This window comes from Aulonocara stuartgranti (assembly GCF_965226115.1).
Source record: "Aulonocara stuartgranti genome assembly, chromosome: 6".
NCBI classification, from domain to species: domain Eukaryota; kingdom Metazoa; phylum Chordata; class Actinopteri; order Cichliformes; family Cichlidae; genus Aulonocara; species Aulonocara stuartgranti.
The window spans coordinates 22971739-22982977 of NC_138944.1; the positions used below are offsets into that span (position 1 = coordinate 22971739).

General features: G+C 41.8%; 2 protein-coding genes across 2 annotated transcripts; one reads left to right on the forward strand and one right to left on the reverse strand.

Annotated features, from left to right (window-relative positions):
- The first annotated feature begins 378 nt into the window (after positions 1-378).
- Positions 379-2980, forward strand: LOC309709016 (perilipin-2-like). The gene is made up of 6 exons (XM_082537435.1): positions 379-548; positions 716-920; positions 1707-1789; positions 1897-2110; positions 2197-2330; positions 2606-2980. The coding sequence occupies exons 1-6, from the start codon at positions 528-530 to the stop codon at positions 2867-2869; spliced, it is 921 nt and encodes a 306-aa protein (XP_082393561.1). The 5' UTR covers positions 379-527; the 3' UTR covers positions 2870-2980.
- A 3820-nt stretch (positions 2981-6800) lies between these two features.
- Positions 6801-11239, reverse strand: rps6 (ribosomal protein S6). Its single transcript, XM_082535824.1, has 6 exons — positions 11140-11239; positions 10402-10533; positions 9830-10040; positions 8670-8816; positions 7373-7530; positions 6801-6929 (listed from the first exon to the last, which is right to left on the reverse strand). Exons 1-6 carry the CDS (start codon positions 11143-11145, stop codon positions 6834-6836), a joined length of 750 nt encoding a protein of 249 aa, XP_082391950.1. The 5' UTR covers positions 11146-11239; the 3' UTR covers positions 6801-6833.

Consider the following 11239-nt stretch of genomic DNA (forward strand, 5'->3'; position numbering starts at 1 on the left):
AATTGGTTGACGTTTTTGCTGACACATAGCTGTGATGGCCGAGTGGTTAAGGCGTTGGACTCGAAATCCAATGGGGTTTCCCCGCGCAGGTTCAAATCCTGCTCACAGCGTTCGGGTCCTCCACCGGACAGGTGAAGTATTGCAAAGTCAACCTTTAATGTCGGAGATCAATGAAAAAGAAGCGGCATTTTAAAAAAAGCGTCTGTATTATTATTATCTGTATTCTCTGTAACAACATTAATTAAAAGTCCTGCGGGTGATTCTCACAATTGTGGAGCTTACGCCAGTATGGCTATCGTGAGCAGACGTTTAGTTTGTGACCTTATTCTTGCTATGAAATCACGCGAGATTACATGGAGAGTTAAGAACAGGTGGGCCACTAATTGACTCTCCCAAGCTATTTGAGCGGAGGTTTTCGCTCTGGTTGCTTTATTTCATTTTAGCCTTTACACTGAATATGTGAAGTTTCCGAAAAAGATTTACATTTTAAATTGTTTTTGTTCTTGTTTTCTCAAAGTGTACAAAGGATGACTGTAAACACCAACCAGGTGAGTACAATCAAACACCCTAAGTCCCTTAGTCCTATACTTTTACCGAAACTCCAAGTGTTTTTTATGCTCATTTGGCATTTAAACGCGAAAGAAATGAAAACACTTCTTTCACCATGGCTTTCACACCAACTTGGCTTTCCAACGCTCTTCTGTCTCTTTTGCAGAAAGCACCCAGTGCAGCTGCCAGGCTGGCGAATCTGCCCGTCGTTCGTTCGGCTTGTGCCAGACTATCGGTCTTGTACACGGGCACAAAATCCAGGCATCCCGGCCTGAAGTCTGCGTGTGAAGTGCTGGAGAGCAGCGTGACAGCTGTAGGCAGAGCAGCCTGTTACAGAGCGTCACCTGTCATTGTTAAACTGGAGCCCCAGAGTAAGTAGCTACTGTTAGGGCTCTTCCATAAAGATGTAGGAAATGACATTAGAGCATCTGGTTTTCTCCATCTTTCAACTACCTTAATCTGTACAGAAAATGGTGTAAACACCCAGATCCTTCTGCAATGCAAAGGGTTTTTGTGAACATTTTAAAAAAGTTTTATTCGGATTTTCTCGCACAACGAGCTGTCTAAAGTCGGGATTGGAGTTGGAGAAATTTTAACCAGCACTCACTGCCACTTTATTAAGTACTGCTGTGGCCCAGCTGCTTCAAGGTCCAAGGTAGTGTATTTCAGATGATCGTTTGCATATTTTGATTGTAACAAGCGGTTATTTGTGTTACTGTCCTCTTCCTGTGGCATTAACAAGGCATTTTCATCCAGAGTTTTCTTTTTTCTATTCACTGTTGTGTGGGGAAAAAATCCCAGTAGTTCAGCAGTTTCTGAAATACTCAGACCAGCCCGCCAGGCACTACCATCATGCCATGTTCAAAGTAATTTCAATCATCTCTTGTGCTGGGTTTGAACTTCAGCAGATCGTACTGACATCCCTACATGCTTGAATTTGTTTTGCTGCCATGTTGGGCAGCAAAACAAATCAATCAATAAAGATTGATTAATTAGGTATTTGTTTACAAGCAGTTGAACAAGTTAACCTGACAGATTGCAGCATCAGGATACAATGCATTACATTAGAGATGAGACTGAAATGACATTTTTCATTGACCATCAGGTCAAAGTTGCTTTCTGGATAAACACCAACACTGTTCATGGGTATGTTTCAGTTTCCTATGCAAATGATGTTGCCTGCAAGAGTCTCGACTGGCTGGAGGCTTCATTCTCTGTAATTGTGTCATCCACAGAACAGGTAACATTTCCTTTCCTCGTTTAAGTCCTTATAACTCACAACAGGTCTATAAAGTCTGGATTAATAAATAAAATATTTTATGTTGCGATTTAATGTTCTTTGCTCAGATTGTTATCCCTGCCAAAACCAAAATGAATGAGATTCAGGCTGGGATGAGCATTGCAGCCAATCAAACCATTGACTGGGTGATGAGGAGGATGAATGATGGCATTAACCAATCACCTCTGAAGACGGTCGTTGGTATGACAACTGTGGGACTGGACACAGCTCTGAGCTTGTCAGAGGCTCTGGTGGACCAAATGCTTCCCCCAACACAAGAAGGTAACCTAAAATTCATTTATTAGCTTTCTATGTGATTTTTGCCATTTGGTTCAATTTAGATGCCTTTCTTTTCTTTGTATCTCTAGAAGAAGCTCGCTTGATGCAAGGTTTTGAAGTGGTCATGCTCAGGGGCCATTACCCTGAGCGACTGTGCTCACTCACTGCTAAAATGTGTAGAAGGCTTTACCATGAAGCTGGGTCCAAGATTCAAGCTGTTCAGGTGTGCTGTGAGCTGTTCTTGATGTGTTTAGCACAGAAAATGCATATAAAACATTAACCCAAGTATCTGTACCTCCCACTCTGCATGTATGTTTTTACTTCCCAATGTCTCCAAAGTGCTTGCTCGTAGGGGGTTGTCTGATTGTTAGGGTTTTCTCTCTATTATTGTAGGGCCTCTACCTTACAATATAAAGTGCCTTGAGGCGACTGTTATTGTGATGTGGCTCTGTACAAATAAAATCTAATTGAACTTGTTGAAATTTGTTTCTTACTCAGGAGGTAATGAGGAGTTCACCTGGGCCTTCAGCTCTGGTTCAGAACTTGCAGACCAGCTGGCTGAGTGTCCAACGGCTGCCTCAGTACCTGCAGAATCAGGCGTTCTCTGGGTTTTTCTTCGTCATTCAGATGTACAACTTAAACTCCTTGCCAACCCAGAAGAAGCAATCTAATCAAGGCAGAGGTTATCTTCGTACCTCCATGCCTCAAAGGGGTGTAGCCCAGAAGGGGAGGGCTACCAAGAGGTCTGGATTTGACAGCTAATGTAACATTAAGTAATGCATGCGTCATTGATGTCATTTACTGTAACTTTTTGATATATGTGAGCTGAATTTGTCATCTTACTGGTCTAAAATAAATATCTGAAGATTCATAGACTTTGATCTTGTCCTTTCAGTTGGATAGCTGCTCTGCAAACAATCACTGTGGCAGCTTCTCCAGCTAAGCTTATAAATGACTCTGTTCTTGGCATTTAATGTGCTTATAAACTAAGGCACCTTAATTGGCACAGACTGAGACCATAATTAACTGGAGGACATCCTCCCAAAGCCCTGTTCATACAAACCAGCTGACTACCAATTTGGGAGGCAGTCGGCTATATTTCTAATCTTTCCAACTTTCTTGCTGAGTAAAGACAATTGTAAAAGGAAGCTGAAGTTTGTTATTATGGCTGCACGCAATATACTCATGTAGTCTGTTATTTCTGCTGCTGTTCTGTCTGGTAGCAGTCTTTGGGTTTCAGTAGGGATGCATCCATAGACTGGCACACTTGATTTAGCCCATATCTGACAATTCCAGCTTTTAATTTTTTTTATTTTTTTCCTTTTTTTAAAAAGCAAGTTATGACACTTGCTGTGTCACTTCATTTTCTCTTGTGCAATATTTTTTTTTTAAAAAAACAAATAGCTGGCGACCCTCCCCCCTTTCTCAAAACATACTGAAGTTTCATTTTCTTTGTAGTTTTGATGATCACCAAAATCTGAAATGTTTTGACAGGGTGTAACTTTTACTGATGGAGACATACTAACCTCATTTGACTATATTGAAAAGCTTTCCTTCACATACACTGAATAAAACCAGACTCCAGAAAAGAGTGTCTCCTGCAGAGCCAGTGAAAATGTGGGACAGTTGGTAAGGAATATGAATTGTGTGCAGAACACACCATCGCAGCATGTGCAAATGTACTAAGCCAGGCATAGACATTAAATCTGTTGTCTATGCCTATACTCATTAAAGAGATGTAAAATAAACTACACACTAAAAGTGATTGTGAGCAACAATAATGATACAGTTGTTGTTTACTGACACCTCTCAGCATTTGGCTGATTGTTTTTTGTTTTTTTTTTCTGTCCCTCTCTGCTACACATTTACTTTTTATCTGGTCTGCGTGTCTGATAATACTGCTTTCCTGTCAAAAGAGAAGGGCTACATGGCTGCTTCTTTACTCGCCATGGAGACTGGAGAGGCAGGAAGTAGCCTGTGATGAGTCGTGCCAGGCTCAGGTCCTTTGGGGTGTGGAGAACCTTACATGTCACAGTGATGGCGTGAGCAATCTTTTGTTTGTGTCCACTGTAAAGGTGGTAACACAGAGAGAGACAAAAAGCAGTTTTAATAGAAGGTGAAGAAGGCCAGCTCTCCCCCTACACCCATAGAAGAGTTTAGTGAGAGGGGGATGTTAGCCAAGCACATGTCCATTATGGACAGTACCGCTCACCCACTGCATGAAACTGTAGAGCAGGGGTGGGCAACTCCAGGCCTCAAGAGCCAGTATCCTGCAGGTTTTAGATGTGTCCTTGAACCAACACAGCTGATTTAAATGGCTAAATTAGCTCCTCAACATGTCCTGAAGTTCTCCAGAGGCCTGGTAACGAACTAATCATGTGATTCAGGTGTGTTGACCCAAGGTGAGATCTAAAACCTGCAGGACACCGGCCCTCGAGGCCTGGAATTGCCCACCCCTGCCATAGAGGCTGGGAGCAGCTCCTTCAGCATTACTGTCCTTCATCCAGACTGTATGTATGTATTATCAGTCCCACTGAACTTTATGTGCACAGAGAAAAAAAATCATAACTGGAATTTCCCCAGTGAGAGATTAATAAAGTCTACATCAGGGCTGCCCAATCCCAGTCCTCGAGAGCTACTATCCTGCAGCTTTTAGATGCATCCCTACTCCAACACAGCTGAATCAAATGGTTTGATTACCTCTTCAGCATGCCATCGTGTTTGGCAAAGGCCTGATAACAAGCCATTCATTTGATTCGGGTGTGTGGGAACAAGGATGCATCTAAAAGCTGCAGGACAGTAGCTCTCGAGGACCGGGATTGGGCACCCCTGGTCTACATCATGTCGTAAGTGACAATTTAGCACATGACCCAGTTTAATTATTGAAGAGGTTAAACTTTTTCTACCCAGCATGAAACAAAACATTACCGGCAGTAACATTACTTATTTTGATCCAGCTTGTTAAAACACAAGACAGCGTTGCAGACAGCCTAATTTCAATCCAGCCCCTACACACCTTTACCCTGTTTGCAGGCAGTCTCTAGTGGGGGTAGGGTATGAAGCCCTCCACCACAGTGAGCCTGCATCAGTGTAAACTTTACCCACAGTCAATGAGGGTTCAGCACTGACACACACACTGCAGATATTCTGAAAATATTGTTTATTCATTTGAGATTCTTAAGTTTAGATATTTAAGATACACAATTCTTCCCCTGATTTACAGAATATGAGCTTTCAATATTCATTCAGATGTGTTCTAGTTCTAATTGTTTTTATTATTAGACAGTTTTTCTTATGTAACTTTTCAAGATGTTCAGTATCTTGAATATCTGAGAAAAATATTAGAGATTTGCAGACATTCAGAAGTAGGTTCTTCATTGCGAGGATCAAACAATGATGAAGGTTCTTCATTTGGAAGAACATCTGACATCTGACATTGTGGTTCTTTGCTACATCGGAAACTGTCTTGAGCAGCACTGGTGCAAAGTTTGCAATGTTGTTAAGTAGAATTTCTTGAGGATATTTCCCTCTGATTTCTGTCAGGATGCTCTGGACTATATCATCTCTGATGGAACGGAAGAAGACAGCCTGAAATTTCCATCACTGAGTTTTGGAGACGCAAAAGTGGCCTTGGTAACATTTTTTGGAGAGTATGCTCAAACTCTGGGAGGGCATGTTCAAGACCAGTGGGGTCAGGAGTAAATTTACTACCAGAAAAAGACAAATGGTAGTAATACTTTTTAAAACACCTAATGACCAAAATCAGGTCACTTAGGTACCTGCTTAACTTCAACTTAAAGTGGGTCACGAAATGGCCTCTGTGCGATGAAGTATTAAGTTCTAATAGTGACTAGCAGAAAACCACCACACTCACACTGAAAATAGGGTACACAAGATTTGGTTTACCTCCAAAGCAGACTAGAGGCAGAAGACATTTCTGTCCTGCAATCCAAGGCCCAAAGCCACCACATTCAGAACTGTTAGTCTCGTCAGGCCTCGTGTTGTTAGGGAGTGGGTTTCCACACCAGATCCTAGGACTTAAATTTCTCAAGCTCTTCCCCTTGAAGTTGAGAGCAATTTCCTCTCATTGATTGTTTCGGGAGTTGTCAAGCAATGATGGTGCATTACTACCAACTGGCTTGGGGTGTGGACAATTCACTCACACCAAATAATACTTTTGCAGTACAGTATAATAGCAACCACTAAACTGAGGCTGTATCATGCACGACTGTAGACTCAGTGTTGACCAATTTCTAATTTCCACACAGTTCATTCATCAAACTTTAAGCATGGTAAACTCTTCTCCCCATAGTTGTCACACTGCTAAATCAAGGCCTTGATAGTTGTTTGATCTCCAGTGAGGGCAGTAACACAAATAACCACAGTGTTTGAGCTCCAGTGTCTACTTTTCTAAATTGTTCCATTTAAATTGTTTCGTACTTTCATATACTTTTGTTAGTACTTCTGTGTAGTTTCCTTGACTAAAAAACAAAACAGGTATTTATACATTTGACTTCCATATAGTCTAACTCAAGAGTTAAAACTCTTCAGGCCAGATTATCCACCACTAACTTAAATTTCTTGTTGCATCCGCATGCATGTAGGTACGCAAGGGACTGACAAAAATAGTCTAATGCGTCACTTCATAGGCAGATATCTGGAAGAGAAAATAAGTGACAACTGCACAACACTGTTTCAGCAAAACATGACTTTATTTGATTCCATTTTACTTCTGGCTGGACTCTGACTTGGATGTGGATGCCCTCAGAGAGGAAAGACGGCGCCTCTTGGCAATCTGTTCCTGGCGCTTCTCCTTGGCCTCCTGTTTACAACAAATGTGTGTCAATTTCCACATGTCCTACTTTATGTCTTAACATTTCACCATCACATGCTCGAATGTTTTTCAGAGGCAAACCATAATCTGCTGAATGCCATTACAGCTATATCATGTAAGGCAACTCAAAATGATAACGATAAAAAACACAATCCTATACTTTAAATTTCAAGTGAATAAAGATTCAATCATAACTTAAAGTGTATTTAAGGAAATTTATTACAATATGTTGTTAAGGCACAATGTAGCTGATGTAATACAGCCACTCCAACACTAGTGGAAATATCACACCTGCCAGAAATTATTTGTCACATTATATTCATTGATCTAAACCACTAGAACATTATTTTGTGTTCAGCTACACGACAAAAGCAGAGTAGTGTGATCTTTGATGCTGGTTAAGGATAATAAAGGCCTAGATTAACGCATACCTTCATCCTCTTGGCCAGCAGCTTTGCGTACTCTGAGGCCTCCTCCTTGTTCTTCTGGGTGCGCTGTCTCTTCAGTGCAATGCGGCGGCGCTTGTGCTGCAGCACACGAGGAGTCACCAGTCTCTGGATCTTGGGAGCCTTAGTTCTGGGCTTCTTACCTACCAAAGCGAGAGGATTGAAAGAGTCAGTGCTGACACAGTTCAAGGTCAAGTGTGGTAATGAGAAAGAAGCTTAATGTACCTAATTTCTATGTCTGTACACACAACTCGTACTGTACTACCTCAAAGGAAGCACATTCCTTACTTTCCAACTGTACAAAAAACAGTAACTTTGATCTGTCTGCATGCTGGCACCCTGCATTAATCAAAGCCTTGCTGATGATTCATTACTAGGCAGAACAATTCACACAAACAGCACACCTGGGACTTACCTGCAGTCTCCACTTCTGCTGAATCAAGTTTATTATCATAAAATTCATTTTTCATCTTGTTCCTGATCTCAGCTCTTTCACCCTAAATTTGAATAACCATGTGCTCATCAAGAAGACTATATTTAACGGCACTCTCTTTTTAGTGATGAGTTGAAATGGCTTTACCACAAACACAATCTTACAAGCACAGACATCACACAAACTCCAGAACAAACAAATGCTTACACAAGGAAATTAATGTTTATTACTTCTTTACATACACCGGTCAGAATCCATACAGAAACTTCCACAACTCAGTTTTAATCTGCCTCACGCTTATTACATACAACATGTCTATCTTCTTCATCTCACCAAGGTTGTGTTTACATAATGGAGTCCTAAAAAAGTCTACAGATGCCCTCACTGGCAGATGAGCATCAAAGATCTGTTTTTATAACTATTCCCGCTCTTAAACTTCAAAAAAAAGGAAGGAATTAAAAAGGACCCCCTACTGCACAACTGTCGAGTTTGTCCAGAGTTAAACCAACTCTACAAGAAAACAAGACATTGTACTGACCACCCTAGTTAAACCCCACCTCCATAAATTTTAGTCAAAAGACATTTATGTGGGACCTTAAGCCCACTTTTAGTTTATTCTGAATGCTACAGTAATCGCCAAAATAGACGTGCCGTTGCAATTTTCTGGAAAACCTTTAACATTCAAGATGTGCTCCATACTATCATTATCATTAGACTGGTCAATATTTACATACACAGTCAGCATTATAGTGCCACCTGCTGCTCTGGCATGCTTCTGACAGCGCTTTACATCATAATTTTCTTTCCACATGGAGGGAGACATTTCTCAAAATGAAAAAAGTGTCTTACCTTCTTTAGTCAGGGGTCTCCTCACAACATACTGCCTAACATCATCCTCCTTGGACAAGTTGAAGAGCTTGCGGATCTTGCTGGCCCTCTTGGGACCAAGGCGGCGAGGGACAGTGCTGTCGGTCAGCCCGGGAATGTCCTTCTCACCTGTGAGTAACAAAGACGAGGATGGTCAATCAAGTCTGAAGAATTCTTAAAAGTATTTCTAGCACCAACAGAACAGGATTGTAACAGTCCTAAATACTACGAGTGTCAAATGGCTGAACTTACTATCCAGTTCACCGTTTAACAAACTAATACTTGAAAAGCAGTGAAGCTTAGTTTTAACAGAACGAGAGAAAAGCCACAACAATTTGGGCAGTGTTGAGGCATAAAATGCTCAAAGTAAACACGTCAGATTTTCCTACCATGTACCAGAATTTGGGTGTCTTAGCAGTTACAGGAAGATATGAGGTTTTATCGAAATAAATGACAAATGATTTGTCCACCAATACAGAAGAACAGAGACAGCAAACCTTGTCAGTCAGATTATGGAAAACCCTCCTGGCCAAATTTAATGAAGCTTAATGTAGCATTGGTGAAAAAAAACAACCCACTTAAATTGAATTACTTTAAAATGATCACTTGAAGTTTATGCATTTGTTTAGTTTTGTCTTGTCTTCTGAGCATCACACCAAACCAAAAGTTAACTTATGACAGTTAAAGAGACTCAAATAGATAAAGCTTAAAATACTATATCTGTATATGTTCTCAGTCATCAAGGTCATGGTAGTCTAAGAAGCTTGGAAAGGAAGTGACAGGAGTTCTTTATGCTTCACCTCATCCAAGACACTTGTAATTCTGCATTTTAAGAAACCTCTTTAAGTCAAGTCGCTTTCTTTCCAAGCTTTAAAAATACAAGTTTCATTTTTACCATATTATTATGGCAGCAGTTAAAACAATGGGAGAGCATTGCAGTTCAACCATCCACTGTTACTAGGACTGGTCGCATCTGGTGAGCAGCTTCACAGTTACTCTGGCAACACACACTGTCCCCCCTTAATGAATACAGGAAAATCCAAAAGGGTCTGCTGGCGTGCCATCATGCATCATTTACACGTGACTCCAAAGAGATAATCAAAATTATGTGACATATAATGCGCGCACACTAAGCATGTTACCTTTCTTGACGATGACCAAGTTGAGAACGCTGAGGTTGGCATCAACAATGCAGCCACGCACAGACTTGCGCTTGCGTTCACCAGTCCTGCGGGGACGGTAGCAGGAGTGGCCCTTGCTGAGGAGCAGGCGCACACGGCCGGTGGTCAGCACACCTTGCTTCATGGGGAAACCCTGCTTGTCGTTTCCTCCGCTGATGCGCACTACATAGCCCTGCAAAAGCATAGATATGTTGCTTCACGTCCTTTCTAGGAATTTCATTTCATTGCAAATCTGCCAGGATGATTAAGGTCAAATTCTCATTGACTACACAAGCAAACTACACTTTTGGCAGGGTCATATCTTGCTTTTCTTTCCACATAATCACTCACATATAATCCAAGTTATCTTCATTAAAAATTGAGGGAGCACAGCTGTTTCAATCAGCCATGGTTATATGGGCTGGTTGCATCTGAAAGCAGCTCCACTGTTCCTCTGGCAACACGCCGTCCCCCCTTAACGACTACGGGTCAGTCAGAAAGGGTCTGCTGGTGTGCCACGCCACGTATTTACCAAACGTCACACAAAAACTCACCTTCCACTCATCTCCCAGAGGGTCAGCAGACACCTCAGTGGCCATTCGCTTCTCATAGAAGGTACGCAGCTTTCGCTCATCATCAACTTCAAGCAGCTTCTGGCAGCCAGTAGCGGGAAATGAGATGTTCAGCTGAAAAAGAGGAGCAGTTACCACGTTACTGGATGTGCACACAGGTAACAGCGAGTCAAGGTGCATCTGCATGTTGCGAACTGAGCTGCTAAAGCTTTTAATTATTTTAATGTCGCTAAAAACAAAACAAACAAAAACATTGCTGACCAGAAGCAGCGGTTACCAACATCGTGAGCCTGTCTGACGTGAGCTAATGTTTGAATCAGGGGGTAGTTAGAAGGTGGCTCGGGGGCCTGTTAGCTTCTCTGCCGGCTCAAAGCTCAGAAAACTCCGGCTTTAACTATTTGACACAGCCGGCTCAGTTGGTAACATTATCACAGTGCAGGGGAGAGGACTCAAAGGTATAACTACGTTTCATTTGAGTAAAACGAGACTTAAACTGCACCCACATTTCGCTCAGAGTGCGGCCATGTTTCCACAGCGTTCTCCGACAAACTCGTCAGCTAGCTCCCATTTTCATAATCAAAGCTCATCCTGAGCGGCCGAGCCACCATTCCTGCTTTAAATCAGCCCGCATTAAAGTTTACATGGTCAGCTTTCACCATATCGTAATATTTAACAGAAAGCAACAACACGACGAGAAACACAGTTAAAGGATTACGTTACCTTCATTTTGCCAAACCGACCCTCCGACGGTCCGCCACGAAAAAGAGACCGGATATCCGCCTCGTGGTCTCACATAGACCTGAAATGCTATCGCGATAAC